Below are 19,609 nucleotides of genomic sequence, written 5' to 3' on the forward strand. Positions count from 1 at the left end.
AATTGTAGATTTGTAGAATCAAGATTCATTAGCATTGAAAAAGACCTTAAGATCTTCAAGCCCAACTGTCAACCCAACACTGCCATGTCCGCTAAACTGTGTCCCAAAGTACCATGTATGCATGTCATGTGAATGCCTCCAGGCATGATGACTCCACCACTTCCCTGGGTAGTCTGTTCCAATGCTTAACCACTCTTTCAGCAAAGACGTTTTTCCTGATATTTAGATTAGTCTAAACTTCCCCTGATGCAACTTGAGGCCATTTCCTCTTGTCCTGAAAAGAGACTGAAGATGATCAGGTAGGCTGAAGGGCAGTGCTGCTGAATGGTGATTAAAAATATCTTGTTGATTTGGCAGGGGGAAATAGATTTAATGCAATACGATAATTTATTTAATTATTGGGATCTTCGTTATACTGTAATTAGGATTTGAGGACAAAATTGTCAAGAAAGTGAACTTCTTAAGAATATAAATTCAGGGTCAGACTTTCAACTAATGAGTAGGGAAGAGATGGACTGAAGACCTTTGCTCTTCTGACAACTTTGATCTTCAGTAATTCCTTGTTGCTGTGCTACAGAAGTTTGAAATCTGTCAATCCAAATCCTGTGAATAAGAACAGGATGTGGCTATAACCCTGGGAAGAGACAAGAGTGGTGATGTATGTAGACACCAGAGCTCACTTCTGGGGAAGTAAGGCCAGCAAAAGGAAGCCAGATGAAGGGTGATGGCAGAAGACAGGCTTTCCAGGCAGCAGTGGTGGTCTAGGAAATGGTGAGAAAAGCTCTTCTTCAAATTAGTTGTTCAGTTGTGTCATAAATACAAGATGAGGGAGAAAAGAGGGAGTACTCCTGTTTTGTTTTCCACAGCTGTCTTATGAGAGGATGTCGTCTTGCTTAATGCGCAATAGTAAAAGGTTTTTAGAAGGTGATGTAACGTGAGAATATGTGGAGCAGACTAAGTGCATAAGAATTGTTATCACATTTTCCTGGGAATTTCCTGTCATGCTTGTATGCTCTCCTGCCTTCCCATGTGCCATAGTTTCCCTTTCAGTTCGCTTGGGTTTCCTAATACCTTTTGAGGAGCTAGTGGTAAATTTTGAGGTCCTGATCTCTTAAACAGGCTTTAGTCACAAAGTTGTCAGCACACATTAGGCATTTGCTGTCTAGAATAGTAACGGTTCAGTCTGCTTCATGCCCTTCTTTTACTGAATCTCATGAAGTATTGCTCATCAACCCCACTAAGCAAGCAGGCATGCAAAAGATATTGAATCAGTAGATACTTATGTAATTGGAAATAGCTGGTATTGTTGGGGAAAATTTGCCACCTCTCTTAAATTTTGCTGATCAACTCCTAAGTCAGGAAACAGTTTGACATACCATGCTCGCCTCAAAGATTGAGAGGGTCCCATTGATGGTTACTCATAAATAATTTTGAAGAAAGGAGGTAAATTGATGTTAAGGTTTTAATGCTTCCTTTGCTAGTAACACAAAGCGCTGTGAAATACAGGGAACCTTTGCTTTGACAAGACTTCATATACTTTCTTTGGGCAGGTAATTTTCTGTATTTTAATAAAGGAAATGTCCATTTTGCTAGCACTGAGAAGAGCTTTGATTTCTAATATGCCAGACTAATATGTCCTACTGTGCTTTTGAATGCATCTGTCCCACCTGCTTGATAGTTAGTACCAAACAGGCCTCTTGAAAATGCAAATGTTTTTCTCCTTCTGCCTCTACTTCACTTGTAGTTCATTTAATCTGTGTTTTTGATGTCTATGTGGCTCTTCTGTTGTGGCATGTGAGTGGTCTCTGCATTAAATATGGACTTGGTCTTACTAAAAAAAAAAAAAAAAAAAAAGAGAATCTAGATAGAGATTTTAATTGCAGCCACTAAGAAAAACTGTTTTTTAGCGAGGCTGTTGTTGAGGATATGGCTCAAAGAACAGCAGCTGTCTCCATTTGCGCACCTTTCTTTTAATGGTTGTTTGGCCAGTCAATCATTACACATGTTTTAGTAGTTCATTTCCTTCATGAATATCTAATTATATCCTGAGCAGCTCCTAGTGTGTGTTGTGTTCAGTAAATTTTTTTTAACCAATCTTAACAGATAAATGGATTATCATAGAATCAAGAAGGCTGGAAGAGACCTCAAAGATCATCGAGTCCAACCTGTCACCCTACACCTCATGCCTATCTAAACCACGGCACCAAGTGCCACGTCCAATCCCCTCTTGAACACCTCCAGGGATGGTGACTCCACCACCTCCCTGGGCAGCACATTCCAATGGCCAACCACTCTCTCTGTGAAGAACTTTCTCCTCACCTCCAGCCTAAACCTCCCCTGGCACAGCTTGAGACTGTGTCCTCTTGTTCTGGTGCTGGTTGCCTGGGAGAAGAGACCAACCCCCTCCTGGCTACAACCTCCACTCAGGTAGTTGTAGACAGCAATGAGGTCTCCCCTGAGCCTCCTCTTCTCCAGGCTAAACAGTCCCAGTTCCCTCAGCCTCTCCTCATACGGTTTGTGCTCAAGGCCACTTCCCAGCCTCGTTGCCCGTCTCTGGACATGCTCCAGCAATTCAACATCTTTCCTAAACTGAGGGGCCCAGAACTGGACACAGTACTCAAGGTGTAGCCTAACCAGTGCTGTGTACAGGGGTACAATGACCTCCCTGCTGCTCCTGCTGGCCACACTATTCCTGATGCAGGCCAGGATGCCATTGGCTCTCTTGGCCACCTGGGCACACTGCTGGCTCATGTTCAGGCGGCTGTCAACCAGTACCCCCAAAGTGGTTTCCAAATATGCTAATCATGACAAGTTCTTATGTTGTGAGGTCTTAGTCTTTCATGAGCAATGAAGGAAGTATTCCTATTGGGGGCTGCTGTTCCTAGGGGCAACAGTACCATTGGCTAACAGTGGATATTCAAATGGGCTTTTGAGGTTTGGGTTTTTCACTTGCTGTGTACTTGACTTTCTCAGAAAAGAATGAGACTTTTAAAATAGGCTTTTGTTTTTTCCCCAAACCTGAGAAGACTTTTGAAGATACGGATCCTGATGCCTTAATATACTTTTCCTAACTGAGATACTTTTGTGATGCATATTTAAGTTTTTTTTGGTGTTTTTTTTAAAGTTACATAGCTAAATGTAGACATATTCAAAAATGCCAGAATTAAGAACTGCATTGGAATTATTATAAAATGGTCTGTCTTTATGCGACTGCATTCTGACTTTGGGTGGGTTTTCTTGGAGTTAGTGTACCCATAGTACACTGCGAATTGGATTAACAGCTTTTTATGAATAGTAGGAGATCTTGCTTACCTTTCCCCTCCTTTGCATTGTCTTTTTTTCTCATCTGAATGCAAAGTAAACTGATTCCATTTAGTAACACTGGGAACACCCCCAAATTACTACTTTCCTCCTTCCCCATTACCTTCTTTGTGGCTCTAGTGACTTGATGCATACTACTACTAGCTTACAGTATTATCAGATGAGTGTCAGAGGTAGTTGTGCCATGAAATGATGGGATTGTGAAGTTAGGGCTGCAGAAGGGGACACATTAAAAGACCACAGGGATCTCTCCAGTTCAGTGGTACCATGCCATTTATCCAGCATTCATATGAAACTGCAGGAGGAATTTGTGTTATAATTGGTGTGTACTTGGAGTGTGGTTCACATGGGAGAACAGAGCTATGTTCAGAGCTGAGAGATATATAGAGGACTGCATCATTGGCTAGTCTTGTTTTTATCCTATCCAACTGGTTAGGTCGTGGGCTGTTAACACTGCTCCCAGCCAGTCCTTTTTGCTCCAGCTCTACCCTTAGTCCTTCTTGGGTTTTTCCTCCTTCTTTCTCTGTGCCTCCCAGCACCATTTATTCTGTTTGCCACCTCCTTTCTTCACATAGTTCCTATGCTCATCGTCCTTCTGTATTGTGATGTGCCTGCTTCCTCCTTTTCCTCTGTGGTGTTCAGATGATAACAGAGATTGCATTGAGACTGGGAGGCGAAACTGCCTTTCAGGTCTCTTTTCCCAGACTACAAGGAGCACAGTTGTACTGGAAATGTTTTTCTAGAGTTGCTCTGTGCAGTTGGAGCAAGCCTCATGATGTCCTGGCACACTGGGTGGGTCTGTAGTGGGACATGTCCTGAGAAGCTGGTGCATATTCAGTGGAGAGTAAATCTGTAAAGAGAACTGGGTTTCTGTACTTCACAGAATATGTTAATTGAACCTGTGAAACAGTGTTCCCTTTCCCACTGCCCTTTGCTTTCACCAGATCTGAATGATTTTCCATGGGGATAGTAGACTGAAAAAATTCAGGTCCTGGTGCTAGCAGTGCTGAGATAATCTGGGAGATTACTGTAAGAATTCTGTCATGTGTCTGGGGAAGGACATAATTTTTTCTTTTGCTCCACTGTTTTAAATAGTTGAACTGTATTAATTGAAAGTTCTCTCAAGAGATAAGAATGAGGCACATCCTCAGTAGGGAGAACTTCAGCCAGAAGGACTTCAGTGTAACAGATTTAGAAGAAATAAAAAAAATTGCCTAATAGGGCAGTGCCTAATGAAGCACACTAGGTGCCCTAATGAATGGGTGGCACTGCATTATAGTAGTTCATAGATGATACAGCTTTATACTACAGCAGTATTTTGTTGCCTGCTACTTTCGTTTGTTGATACCCAGTCCTTCCAGATAAAAAGTTCAGATACTTATTCTGTGATGTACATCTTTTTCAATATAAACAAACTGCTCTTGCCACTATGGAAAATATGCTCTAGATCAACCACAAGATGTTGGGCTAGATGCAAGAATTACCAGCTCAAGTTTTGTGGACTACATAATACAGGTCAATTAGATGATGACTGTTTCCTTCTGACTTTAAAATATGAACCCAGACAGCTGTGGCCACACTGTACTGCCATGGTGGAAGTCAGAGGCTTCCTGCAGCTCTGACTTCCTCGAAGGCTCAGGACTGTCTAGGAGAGAAGGAGGGAGCTGAAGGTGGCATTTTATGTCTTTTAAGCTCTCTTTCCTTGTACTGGAGCTGTTCTTGGATATGGGAAATTCAAAGCTGTGCACTGAAAATATCTGTGTTTACTAACTGCAAAGGAATGCATAAATACAGGAAAATATGCAGGAATGGAGGATTATCCCCAAAATATGTTACTGTGTAGTGTAAGAGGTCTTTGGGTGACCAATATGCAAAGCTTTGGAAGAGCTCTACACAGCTTCTAGACAGACTTCTCATTTGCAAATGGTAATAATGCAAATCACAGAAGTTGGTTTCCTGAGTTGCTGTAAATGGAAGCATGTTTTTAACACTCCTTCTTTTCTAACACAAATGTAGGAAGCTGGCAGAGTACCTAACTTCGGTGCTCTAGAAAAGTTTAAAGAGAAATAATCTAAGGAAACGGAAGCCTCTATTTTTAACCTTCTTGGTCATGGAAGATGAGGAGGAAAAAGAGGAGCCATCTACTGCTGAAGTCTCTTTAGTCTGTTACTATAAATTTAATTTCCACTGCTGTTTTTAGTGAAGAGGTACTTCTTATTTGTGGATGCTCAATTATGTTTAAATTAAGGTCAGTTTAGGGTGGATGGCATGGTGTTTCTTCTAATAATTGTGCTTTATCTCCTGATTATTGGTTTTTACTTTTTTCTTGGTAGGTCTGAAATTCTATATTCTAAAATGCTCAACCATTACTTGTACTGTGTTACTCTTAGTTTCTTATACAGAAGGTGAATTTTTCTGAATATTTTTTTATATTGGGCTTAAGCAGATTGTCTTAATGTTTTTTCTCATTGCACTGTTACTATTCAAAAAACTTACAATATCTGATGGTCCTTATCTGGATTTTTCACAAATTACATTTTGTTCCTGTATTTTAGCAAAAATGACAGTAAAATTATGAATAATTCTTTGTATTAATTACTTGGAAGGACTTTATTGGTCTGGCTCGAAGCTTAAATATATATAAATTTATTACACAACTACTGGCAGCCATAGAAATAATGACATCTAACTTCATAACTTCACCCTGATAAAAAATGTCAGATGAACATAAATGTAAAACTTTATTTAGGGTATATTACCAAATTACCAATTTTGATTGGGGAATGTGTTGCATTAGTTTACAATGTCAGCGTTAAGGAGGACTGTAGGAGGCAAGTGTATTTGGGAAATGGTAATAACACTGAAATAGTTAAATGTTGGGAAAATGGGCTAAGTTTTCCTAAAAGCTTAGCAACTGCTGCTTGATGTGGGTTTCAGCCTGGGATGTGGAAGCAGTTCTAAGAGTTTAGGTACATACTTTAGAGAATCTTCTCCCCAACACCTGTATTAACATTATGTATTTGTAGCTTACATAAATTTGTAATTCATAAGCTTAGAAATAATATAAGCTAGCATGTCATAAAGCATAAATAATTTTAAAACAAGGACAGAGAGTGAGCTGTGGAGAGGAAAATGTAGCAAAGCTGAAAATCACTGCTTGATACACTTGGAAAAAAAAAACCCACATTTTAAGCACAGTTCTCTTCAATGGGTTTATTTTTAGACCACTTCGAATGCCTTAAATGTACCTATTAACTGTTTTTGTAATAGTTAAAATACAGAGCTTTGAAATGGTGGTAGATTGAGGATGCCTGTGTGTATGCTACTATATGCAATACTTGCTAATGACTTGTCCATTGCCACATCTAAGCATCTGAAGCATGCACCTATACGTGTTTCTTGCCTAAAGGTCTGGAAGACCCCCCTTGCCTGTGTCCTGGAAGAGTGTGTAAGGCCCTCTGATCACAGATTTCCCTCTGCAATGAGCACCCACTGCATTGACAGGGGCCTGGGGCCAGGGCTGTCGGCTTTTGTAAGGCAGAATTTCTCTGCTGTACAGGTGCATTTGGTGTGTGACAGCACAGTAGCACATTGGAGGACATTACTTAGAAATGGTACAAGAGTCCATAAAACTACCCATGAATGTGATAGCTGAACATGTTTGGGAAACACCATATATGGTGCTTTTAAGAAAAATACAGACAAGTGTGACACTTTTCAAACAGGCTGGGCTAGGAGGAGGACTAAAGCTCTTCTGAAAGGTTGAATGAGAAGATCTTGACTTTCTAATATTAGTTGGCAGTGTAGACTTTTCTGGTTGTGAAGCATTTGTTTGCTGTTTTACCACACAATTTGTTTTTAATGGGATGTATGTGAAGTCATGGTATGCATATTCTTTTGGCACTTATCTACACATCACTTTGTTCTGAGACTTGAAAAGAATGGTATCTTGAATATATGTATTTTTTTCTAACCATTGTTTTATACTCAGTACAGTTGCATTTACTTTTTCCTCCTATTCTTCATCAGCTTCATTTCTCTAGAAATGATTTCTGGTAGCTTTTAATATGTGTTTTTTCTTTTACTAGTATCATTCAGTAATACTTATTAGTGGAAGTAGGTTCATGAAATTAATTTCAGTAAAATTTAATTGAATATACTGCCAAGTTTTTGAAGCATTGGGGCTCAACACATTTTATAACATGAAATTACTTAAATTTTCACTGATAGCAGTTCTGTGCTTGTTTGTGAACCTGTATAAACAAAACAGGTGTCTGTTTCCTATCTCATTAAACTTCAATTTACCTTTAAGGGAACACTAGTAGTAATTAACTTGGCTACAGTCTGTTCTAAAACATTGTTTCTCCCAGATTGCAGAAGTATAAACCCCCTTCATTGGCATGATTTCTAGCATGATGAGCCCTCTCCGTGTACAAGAATGGTTTTCTTTGGTTAATAAGAAGTTGTAGACCACATTAGAATGTAATTGATATACCTCAAGATTCTGTGGTTATTAAACTCTGTGCATCTTCAACTATGTGCATTCTAGGTAGCCCAAAGATTACTGTTTAACGTAAGATTCTCGTTTTTGCTGACTGACACTTGCCTAAAGTGATTTAAAGTGTTCACAGAAGTGTTTTATAGTGCTTTCTTCTTTAAACAATGCTTGGGTTAAGCCTCTGTCATTTGACACTTCAGTGGTATTTGAGCAAATCAATGTGTGTGTATATATATGTGTATAATATGCACACACATACACGTTCACATACATATTCAGTTATTTCCAGTCTGTCTATTTGGTAAAAAAGAATGAATAAATTTAAAGGGAGGGGGAGAGGCCTTCAGCAGTGCAGAACTAACCATAACAAATGTGTAGAAGCTTGAATTACCAATAGCTGTCACAAGCTTTTCTAAAAGTCTCTGCCATACCGTATATTTGGGATAATCACAGACTCCAAAAGTGTAGGGAGGTCTGACTTAGCGGTAACAAGCTACTCAGCAAATGCTGGCATGATCTTTCTGTATATAGGGCATATGAGGTTAGCAAGAGAACATGGAAACTGGGAAAACAGTTCTGAAGAACTTCTAACTTCTACTCTAGAGATTGCCAAGATACCATAATGAACTAGAAATGAAAGAGGCAATGTAATACAGAGGATGTGCTGATTATTTTGATACAAACTTGAAGTGATCCTGCAAGAGTCTGCAGGAAGTATTCCACTGCATGATTGTGCCTTGTAGAATTTAAGACCATTTTACTTACTTGTTACTGAGATGCAAAGCTTCTTTTGATGCTTCCTTTCCTTCTAATGTGGAGCTTCATGGATTTCAGTTTGGAATCTCGCGTCCCGTTTTTGTTCCTCCTTGTCTGCTTGGGTCCTCCCTTGTCTGGTTCATTTTCTTTGTGCTTTGAACTCCTCCCATTATTCTTGTTCATGTTCAAAGGGATTATTACTATGAACTTGCTGGCAAGGTCACACAGATGCACCTTTTCTGCCTTGATCAGATGACTTCCATTAGGAAAGTACAGGTGTTTCCTCCTCATCTGGTAGTTGCATACAGAAGTTACAAACAGGAGTCAGAAGAGAACGATTTTACATGTGTATGCAGATATTTACGCACCAGCACATATACTCTCTATATAGGAGTGTATCAATTCATCATGTCTCCCAGTAACTCTTCTGTGATGGTTTAGTTAACTGGTGGGCAGGATTGAGGCCAGATAAACTTGTCAGAAATTTGAGTTCTCAAACCAGAAAAGAATCATTGCAAAACTAAGGCTACAACTGTGAAACAGTTTGATAGACTGAACTGAACATAGAAATAGGCCTAAATACGTATCACGGACGTAGAAAATCTGACAGCTGTGTGGTTTGCTCTTCTCTAGCAAAAGGCTGCAGAGTTGTGGTTTGCAGGATTGAAGAAATAAACAGATAATTGCAGGGCTGGCCTTTGCTAATTAGGACTTTAATTATCAATAGCATGTAGCTGGAAATCACTGTTATTTGCAGGAATTGGTGAAAAAGTTAGAGATGTTGTTTTGGAGTCAGTGAAACTAGAACACTGCTTTACTTGCCCCCTCTCAAGCTGTGCTGTCTGTGGACAGGTGTAGTGTCATTTATGCTGCATAGACTGGTGTCAGAATTCAGTCTGTTTCTCAGATTCTGAAATGCCCCATTAAATTTTCCTTATCTTTTAGTTTAGTTAGGTTTTGGAATTTTATCTGTTTGGGGGTTCGCTGTTTTTTTTTTTTTTGTGGGTTGTTTGTTTGTTTGTTTGTTTCTTGAATTTTTCCCAGTATGCAAGTCCTTGAGAAGATGTTGTAAATGTTTAGAGATTTTGGGTAATAAAGGCAGCTTTATTAGGACTAGCAAAAGAAAAAGCATAAATACCTTGCATGTGATTGTTTCTAGCTAAGATCTGATACAAAGATCCGGTTTAACACCAGTTTAGTTTTCTCCTTAGCTGTTTTATCTGCCACATGTTCCTGCTGTCCTCCTTGTATGTCTTATTCCCAGCTGCTGTACATAATTTTCTGTGTTTTCTGGTATGGGTGTCAAGTCACCTGCTGCCCAGACTGCCTGCCTTCCCACAGCAATTGCCTGTGCTGTGCCACGAATCTTAGGTTCTGGCTGGTGGCTTTGCACAGTTGCCTGTAACTTTGGGCTATTTGTGCATACACAAAAAGCTCATGGACAGTTTCATTTAACTTCTCTGCCTCTATTTTTTTTAATTGCTTATCCTCTGTAAAAATAAATTAGGGAGTAGTAGAAACAAAGCACTTTTCTTAAAAGTGCTGACTTTAACCCCAGCTGTGATTTTTGAAGGAAGAATTTTGTTAATCTTGATGAAATACGGGTATATTTTCACTGAGAATTTCCCATAATATTTGTGTTCTGATTTTGGATCTGGATCATAGCTGCTGTTAAAAAATAGATGGCTGCTTGGCAGACTTGGTTGCTTTTGTGGAACTGTTTCAGCAGTTCCTGAGCAGCCAGACAAGTTATGTGAGAGCTGCAATTGGACATATAATTTTATTTTACTTTTCAACATACTAAAGTAGATATTTCTTAGCAGATTTGAGTTTTGGGACTATCATAAAGGATAAAAGCAAAAGTATATTATTTCTCTGTTGTTGGTTGATTGTTACATATTTATCATTCCTAGAATAGTGAAAGGAGGTTAGGGGGTGTCCTCAGGTACATTTCCTGTGGGTGTTTTTAGGCAATATAAATTTCTGTTACTTTTTCTAAATCAGCTTATCTTATAGGTTATCTCTTATACATGCAGTTTCATATACATTTTGCATCATGAAATGGAATTATGCAGTGTTTTCATGTTCACCTGCCCTGTTAGCATTCCCTGTACCAGTGAATATATTTCATCAAATACGTATATAGTACTCTGCCCATCAGAAACGTGTTAGTGAGATTAAGAACAATGTAAAGAAAAATTGGAAAAAAAGGTTCAGATTCTAGAAAATCTGAGTGAAAAACTAGATTATCTTTATACTCAGCACATATTAAGTTTCATATTTCAGACAGAAAATTTATCTCTACTTTCTTTTCTGTTTGCCTTTCTGTTTACACTGAGCTACATACTAGCTGAAGTCCATATAAGTTTTTCTGATACTGTGTCTCAGAGTAATAAAGGAACAATGAAGCTACAGATATGTCATAACTGCATATTCCTTAGCATAACTGGCTTATTACAGCAATTTCTTTTCACCACTTGTAGCTTTCCTTTAAAAATATTAAATCTATTAGAATATTAAAGCTGATGATAGAACTATGGGGAATGGAACAAAAATAGAAATGTCTGTATTCAGATTGGATGTTAAGAAAAAGTTCTTTATCATGAGGGTGGTGAGACACTGGAACAGGTTGTCCAGGGAGGTGGTAGAAGTCCCATCCCTGGAGGTTTTTAAGGCTCTGGATGTGGCTCTGACCAACCTGATCTAGTGTGAGGTGTACCTGCCCATGGCAGGAGTAGTTGGAACTAGATGATCATCAAGGTCCCTTCCAACCTTAACAATTCTATGATTCTATCATTCTAAAGGGATTACCTGGCATGAAAAAAGTATGACTGCTCTGAAATGCTGTAGGAAACAGAATCATTCCATTCAGGTCTTGAGTGCCAAAATAGAGTGCTCATGCATTCTGGTCAATCTTCCGAGTTTTTATACAATTGTTATTGTTTTTCCTTAATTTTTTTTATTTTCCACCACAAGGTCACAAGAGAGAGGTAGGTAATTGATACCACTTAATTTTCTTGATCAGCATAATCTCAGTTGCCTGTGAAATAACAGTTTATGGACTGAGGTGTAGGATGGCTGATGAAGTTATTGTCTATGCTGCCCTGTTGTACAGGTGTTAGACCTGCTTTTGAACCAGCTCCTGAAACACTAGCTTATAGGGTGGGGTGAAAAGGAGCTGCCACCAGCTTCTTAGCCACACTGTAAGCAGTGGCAAACCATGGCTTAGGAGGTTGTGACTGACAAGTCAGTCAAGTATTTGTGGGAGTGTCGTTCTTCTCAGCTGTCTTAGCATAGGTTTTCTAGGTTTGTAATACTGTGTTAAAGGCAGTTAACACTTGTTTCTATTTAGAATAATAATTAAAAAAAAAAAGTCTGGTAACGAACACATTTTTCTCCATGCTTAAAAATGCTGATTCAGTACTGTAGCTGGCTAATGCCATTCTATGCCTTCTGTTTTGCACACTGATGTATGGTGCGTTGGCTTATTTTACTGGAAAGTTAATTGAAGGAAATTTGGCATTGTTAGCATTCTCTCATGTGCTTATTTGCAGTTGTGTTTTGTTTTGTTTTAAAAAAGAATGAAAAGAGTATGGTCTTAAAAGACTGACTTTCAAGTGACCTTAAAGAGACCACATTTCAAGTGAATTTTAGAAGAGGTGATGTTGTTACTTCTGAAGGAAATTTTCAGTGTCCCAGTGATGACTCTGAATACAACTTACCTTCTTTAAGGCTTTGTTCTGAGCCCAGAATTTCACTTGTGCAAGTTTCTGATGAAACATCTATTCTGTGGATTTACTTCAATGAAGGGTTGAGTAGAAGTTCAGTAAAGTTACTTTATTCAGAACTCAAGGTTAAATTATGCATTAAAATGAAGATATATCATTTGTATTAAAAAAAAGTTACAAGGGATTTTTACGTTAAAAAGATACATATAGTTTGGTGAAATTAGTTGTACTTTTGACTAAGCAGTCAGTATGTAATTTGCCAAGCATTACTTCAAAACCCAGCTCCTTTACGACTTGTCTACTTGAACAGTGAGGGAAACCGTGATGTACTCCAGAGTGCTGTAAGATGGGGTCTGGAATTCACAGTGGCAGTTGCTTCAAACAGCTGCCACAAGGTGAGGCTGCATGGGTCTTGGTGGTGCCTGGCTCTTTCTGAACGGTGGAGGAAGGTCCCTGCTTCAGCAGCTGGGCAGCATACATGGGAGGTGTTCCTGCCCTGCTTGGTAGAGTGGTAGGTAGTGGTTGCTGAGGAGTGGAGAGCTCTGTCCAGGGCAGCCTGCTTGGAGGAGCTGGGTGGGTTTTGTCTAGTGGGGACTCATGGTCCAGCTAGGTGGCTGCAGGTTCTCTCTGCGTCTTTCAGATAAGGTTCTGCAGGCCTGGAGCACACTGCTGTCCAGCTCTGACCTGTGGTGGTGGAGTATGTTCACAAAGCGCCTCTAAGGCCTCATTGTGACTTTTGAAAACAGGATTAGAATCCTTGCAGTGTAAACAGCGTCTCTCACCTCTGTTTGAGGAACAACCAAAAAATCATCTGCTATTTGTGCTTGATTGCATGCTTTTTTGGGGTTTTGTTGTTGTGTGGTTGGAGAGAATAAAAACCATGATACAAGACAGCCTGTCAAGCTGTGCAGCCATCCAACGTGACCTGGACAGGCTGGAGACCTGGGTGCAGGCAAACCTCATGAAGGTTAATAAGGACAAGTGCAGGGTCCTACATCTGGGGAGAAATAACAACAGGCACCAGTTCAGGTTAGGGGCTGCCCTGCTGGAAAGCAGCTCCACAGAGGAAGAACTTGGAGTGTTCGTGGACAGCAAGTTCTCCATGGAACAACAATGTGCTCTTGTGGCCAAGACAGCCAGTGGGATCCTGGGATGTAGGTGAGTCCAGCAGGTCTAGGGAAGTTCTTCTACTTCTCTACTCTGCCCTGGTGAGACCACACCTGGAATACTGCATCCAGTTTTGGGCTCCCCAGTTTAAGAGAGACAGAGACCTGCTGGAGAGAATCCAACAGGGAGCCACAAGGATGATTAGGGGACTTGAGCATCTCCCCTATGAAGAGAGACTGAGATCCCTGGGGCTGTTTAGTCTTGAGAAGACTGAGAGGAGGGGATCTTATAAATGTGTATTAAATATGTGAGGGGTGGGTGTCAAGTGGAGGGGGCCAGGCTCTTTTCAGTGGTTCACAGTGATAAGACAAGGAACAAGGGGTTCAAACTTGAACATAGAAGATTTCACCTCAACAGGAGGAGAAATTTCTTTACCGTGAGGGTGACAGAGCACTGGAACAGGCTCCCCAGGGCGGGGGTTGTGGAGTCTCCTTCTCTGGAGGCTTTCAAAACCCACCTGGATGCATTCCTGTGTGGACTACCCTAAGTGATCCTGCTTTGGCAGGGGGGTTGGACCTCTTGAGGTCCCTTCCAACCTCTGATATACTGTGATACTGTGAAGACAGGAGGGTTATCTGAATTTCATAAAAATGGCTGTAACACAAATTCATGTTTGAAAGGAAGTCAGAAAAAAAAAACAGCTAGAAGCTATGAAATGTATGCATGATTTCTTATTTTACCTTCATCTCTTTCTTGCCTTGTGACACTTCAGTAATGTATCAGAATTCAGATGTGTAGAGTGAATGAATACATTTTTTCAAGCCGGTAATTTGTATTTGTCAGGGAAAGCCATCTATCTATATATACACACCATTAGATGATTATTCAGACTGAGATCACATTTAAGAGACTGTTTCTTCTAGATGTCTGTTGAGGATTATCGATTTTTATTAGACAGTTTCTGCTTCTGCTGTTGGGCTTGACCAAAATCGGGAACAACAGTAAAAGCACAGTTGGCAGTCTGACATGCTTCCCTCTGTCTCCCCTATAAATGGTGGCTTTTCTTCAGAATTTTAGTAGTTATTTTTCATAATTAGCCCTTGTGGTCAGTGCTTCCCTCTTAATCCAGGTCCACTTTGGAAGATAAGGTGACCCTGGATGTAATTTAGGCATCTAGGTATTGCTTGTGAGATGGCAGCTAGTTTGCAGTGACTTTTCTAGTTGGGGAACACTTTTTTGATTTCCTGTTCAAGATTTTTCAAAAACAGACTGTTTGTCTTAATTTAATTCTTCTCAGGGGCAGTTTTACTCAATTAGACTTAGAGATTCTGAGCACCCAGAGTTTTCTGATGTGACATCAGGACCGTGGGAAGACTGAGGATCTTATCTAATATTTTTTGATGTCTTTTTTTTTTTAGTGATCTGGTTATGATTTTGCAAATCTGTGACAACAAAATTTCTGCCCCATGCTGTTAGTCAGACTGTGTTTTGGAGAGTTGAAATACACCTTTTCTTTGAATCCACAAGTTTAACAGTTGAGGCTTTCTGTGGTTTTTGTTGGGGTTGAAATTAGATTCTGTTAACTACTAAAGCTGAGAACAATTTTTAGTCATTTATCTAAAATTATATTTAGCCTTTCCCTTTTGCTGTCTTCTTTCCACCCACACCTTGCCATGAACTGAAGCATTCAAGAAATACCTGTTGCTGCTGCATATTCAGAAAGCTGTGGTATTCTGGAATCCTTCTATGTGTGGCTAGTTGATAAAGATAAGAAATAAATACACAAGGAACAGGAAAAACACATCATTGTCAGAAACAATGTTATTCAGCTGTTTGGTTTTATTTTGTAGTTTGATTTCTGTATTTTGACTTGATAGTTCTATATTTAGCTTGATAGTTGAAAAAAAACCCAAAAACAAACCCAAAAAACTTAGGTTTTGAGAAGTATCTGTTTTACTACGTGCAAATATCAGGCCTCCATTTTCTTTTGAATGAAAACTAATTTGGGCAGAATTAGAGGTGGACAGATGCAGGATTTGGGTTATGGAAGCTTTCTTACATGTTTCTGTATTTGCTTTTGAAGGATTTTTAGAGTCATCAAAGACTGGGCACCTAAGGATGGAAAAGCATTGTTACTTTTGGAAAGGATAAATGTTTTAAGATAATAAAGTTAGCTTACCTGTTATCTGAAGATATGACCACCTCTTTGATATGTGCAAACCTGGCTCCCATGGATGAGTTGTAGATCCAGTGGACAAAATTGGTTGATGATACAAACTGTTAGCAGCTGGAAGCTCAGAACCTTATATTGTCTACTAGTTGTGAGGGAAACAGGACATAATCACTGGTTGCAGATAGAATACCTTAGTTATTTTTGCTACTTTGAATAGGACAGCCTGTCTTTAATTTAGGTTAAAAGTGGTAGCATTTTTACTCTCTTTGTCTTTGTAATGCTTCAAAATGTTTTTCGTCTTCATTTTAACAATTCGAAATGTTTTAACAGATGTATGATTTTTCATATAGAAGCAGAAAAGGCCTGTCCAATTTTACAAAACCCCAGAGGGTAAAGCAGCATTTCCAGAAGATACTTCATTTCAACAGTCTACTGCTGTAATTTGTGGCTTACCTCCAATATCCATATCTGTATCCGTTCCATTTTGTCTTTGTTTTTAGGCAAAACCTTAGTTTCCCTAACTGAAAAAAAAACCAAAACAACCAAACAAAACAAATAAACAACAACAAAAAGAATCTTATCCTCAGAGTGAAGCTAGTTAAACCAGAAATGTATTTTTCAGCTGACTTAGTTAAACTTCCAGTTCTTAGTTCAAGCTTTGAATGTTTTGACCTTGGGGATTTGAATGAAGGATGTTTGAGTTACATGGATATAGGTAGGAGTGAACGGAGACTCAATATGATGTTATGCATTGTCTGAAGGGAATCTAGTTTGGAGCAACTTTGAATATAGGTTAAAAAGAGCAATGTCAAGTTAATAATGGTCTGACTATGTAGAACATAGCTTTTAATGTGTACTTTTTCCTACAAAATTTCCATCAAAACCATTAATTAAACTTGTTCATGTGGGCTTTGTAATATTGGAATGAAAAGTAGTTAGACCAGATGCATTGGCTTTCTTCAGTCTCTGTTTTCCAGAAAGTGAGTGTTGTCCTTATCCTGGAAGTCTGAGCCCTGGTGGGATCATGGAGAACTATGAATTAAAGTTCTGCTAGTGTGAAAGGTCAGAGTATCATGTGCAGGTTTTATTTACAAATAAAGTGTGAAGGGTATGTTTGTATAACTCATTCCAAAGAAAACCTTGTCTATAGCATGGTAATTTAGGAGCCAATGTCTAGACTACTTTGAGAAATTGTAAACATGATGTCTCCAGAATAAAAGCATGAGAGTTCAAGAAAAATTACTGCATATTATATTTTTAATATTTGACTGAATTCCAGGGAGATCAGAAGTATTTGGCAATATTTGGTCTGACTGCTAGATAAATTACTGAAAGAATGCATATGCCAGGCCATAGTAACATTTTCTTTCTTGAATACCTCAGCTTTGGATTTGCATGATTGCACAATGTAAACTGTGTATTTGTCAGTGGAAGAGTTTATGCACATCTTCTTATTAAACTGTTTACACGTGTTTGAGAATCCATAGGATATAATCAAGCTCTTTGTTATTTGACCTAAATAACATGATCTTTGTACTGTTGTACAGAGCTGTTCAAATATTACATTTAAGATAGTGGGAATGTTTTTTCTTAATTTTTTTTAATGCTAATTCTACTACAGTTAATTTTGAACCCTTCAGTATCAAGAATATGAAAACAGATTTAGGAGGCTGGTAAATGGAGCTTTTCCCTGATTATTGTGGGCAAAGTTGTGTGCTTTTTATTAGTGGTTTGTTTTTCCTGAGTGGTCCACTTCCTGGACCATTGGAATAGCTAGAATGTAGCTGTAATAGGATTTCCATCATTTGAAGTCTTTACCATTGGATGTGTGTGGCTGTTTTTGTTTTGGAGAAGGACTTCCAGTTCAAAGACATGTTTTAGTTCAGACGAATTTATTGTTTTATACAGATGTTATCAGATGAAGTGCAATTACCAGCCCAAATGATCCCTCTATTCTGCATGGTATTTGTAAGCACAGTCCAAATCTGATATCAGGAAACCTTAACCGGGTTTCATAACATACGAATGGAATTTCCGTTTTCCACCAAAGAGTATTGTGCTATGCCTTATGGTGAACTTAAGTCAGTCTCTAAATTAATACATGTACTGAATCTTTGTAAAGATGTCATCTTTCTGGGTACTAAAAATTAACAAATACATGCTGAAGGTGTTGGATCTATACCCCATGTATAACTGAAATTACTATTTAATATAACCTTTTTTGTAAAGGAATTTTATGGCAGCTTTTGGAGAAAAACATTTTATTGGGGCCTAAGTAATGATTAAAATAATGATATTGGAAATAGATGCAATTCAACTGAATGTTAAGGATATGTAATTTGCATTATTTGGTCTTTTTTGTTGTTGTTGGTATACCTTGATATTCTAGAACAGTGTTGGTTTAGAGTCTTTCTCTAGAATGTGTAATCCAATGTTTTCAACATTACTGTCAATACCAAAACTGCTGATTTGGATTTTTCTTTCCCACAGGTCTATCGTGAGTTTGGCTTGAAGGGGGTCTCATATTTTAAGCTGTGAGATAGAAATGATCTTACTTATTAGTTAAAATTTCTGTTCTAGTGGCTTCAGAATGCTCTAGAGACATTTGTTTCTCTTCATTCTGAGGGAGAGAAAATAATTTGTGTGGATCTTAGTAGAGTTAGTTAATCGTTGGACTTGGTCATAAAGGTCTTTTCCAGCTGAAGTGATTCTGTGATCTGGATCAAGAGATTATCATTAATAGCTGAAAATGTGTAATTGAAAAGAGGAGAGCTCTATTATATAGTGCTTTCTAAGTTTTATTTTGTTTTTAAAGAAGAAACAATTATTTGCTTTGACACCTTGAAGTCATTAAAGCCTATAAAGCTTCTAGTAAATTTTAGCAGTGGTGAACTCCAGCTTCATGTTTGTGTTCTTTGCAATATGGAAGAAAAACTGGCAGGGCTGCATTCCACTGTAATTAAACTGTTAAACATAGAAACTTGAAGGGAGAAGCTTGCCTTACCTGTTTGGGAAGTATCTGTCAGCATATTTAAATGAATATTTTGAAACTGTATGTTTGTAATTATTAGCACATTCCTAAGCAGCATAATTAGTTTGTGATCAAATGATGGAGGTATCTTCAAAACATGTAGTGACATTCATTGCACTGTAAAATGCAGCATTTGTATTTATTTGTGTTATTTTTATTTTTATAGGATTACAAAGCCATTGACATTTGCTGACTGTGTCGGTGATGAGCTTCCTTTAGGATGGGAAACTGTTTATGATCAACAGATTGGAGTTTATTATATGGACCACATAAATCGTGAGTAGATGTGTGATTATTCTGAGCAATCCTAGCAAGCTGCTGATGGCACTAATTTTGTTTTCAGTAACATTTATGCAACTCATGCTACAGTGAGAAAATATATGCAAGTAATTTCTTGCACTGTGCTCTCATCCTTCAGATGGGGGCACAATCCTTTTTCCATTTGTAAAGAATTTTACAACCTGTCATTGAGTTATAGTGGATAAAAACGTTTTGTTTTGCTTTGTCATACTGTGCAGTATCAGTAATTTTGTTGTTATTTTTTGTTGTATGTTCATTAAGAAAGTTTTCATGCTATGCTCTTTTATTTCCTATATTTCAATCACATGTAGTTCACTTTTATGTTGAAAGCTCTTTTATATTGAAAAACAAAGTATGTTCTGAGATAAAACTGCTGATTTTTAATTAAAAGCACTATGAAATATGGTAATCTAGTCCTGTCTTAGCAATGCGTGTTTTATGCTTTAATACAGTACAAAGTGTTGTCAAAAAAGACAACAGATGTCAGTTCTGGAAACTAAGGGAAAAATTTCCAATGTTTTCCCTTTTGGGCTGTTACTGAGCTTTGTATTGCCACTGTCTGGCACATTTGCCAGTTCTACTTTAAAAAAAAAAAAAGTCTTATCTTTACAGCTTTGTACTACTGCTGCTGTTACTCTTCTGCTGCTATCATTAAACTTCTTATCACCAAAGAGTGAATGCTTTAAATATTGTGG

The 19,609-nt window shown here is 38.4% G+C and overlaps 1 protein-coding gene across 1 annotated transcript in view; it reads left to right on the forward strand.

The window, feature by feature from the left end:
• The window catches only part of WWC3 (WWC family member 3), a 102,207-nt gene that overhangs the window by 19,740 nt on the left and 62,858 nt on the right, over positions 1–19,609 (forward strand). The window contains exon 2 of the mRNA XM_054384655.1: positions 18,781–18,890. Within this exon, the coding sequence (XP_054240630.1) occupies positions 18,875–18,890 (16 nt within the window). The 5' untranslated portion in view covers positions 18,781–18,874. The remainder of the gene's footprint in view (positions 1–18,780; positions 18,891–19,609) is intronic.

The sequence above is a fragment of the Indicator indicator genome, chromosome 1 (assembly GCF_027791375.1).
Source record: "Indicator indicator isolate 239-I01 chromosome 1, UM_Iind_1.1, whole genome shotgun sequence".
Classification (NCBI taxonomy): Eukaryota; Metazoa; Chordata; class Aves; order Piciformes; family Indicatoridae; genus Indicator; species Indicator indicator.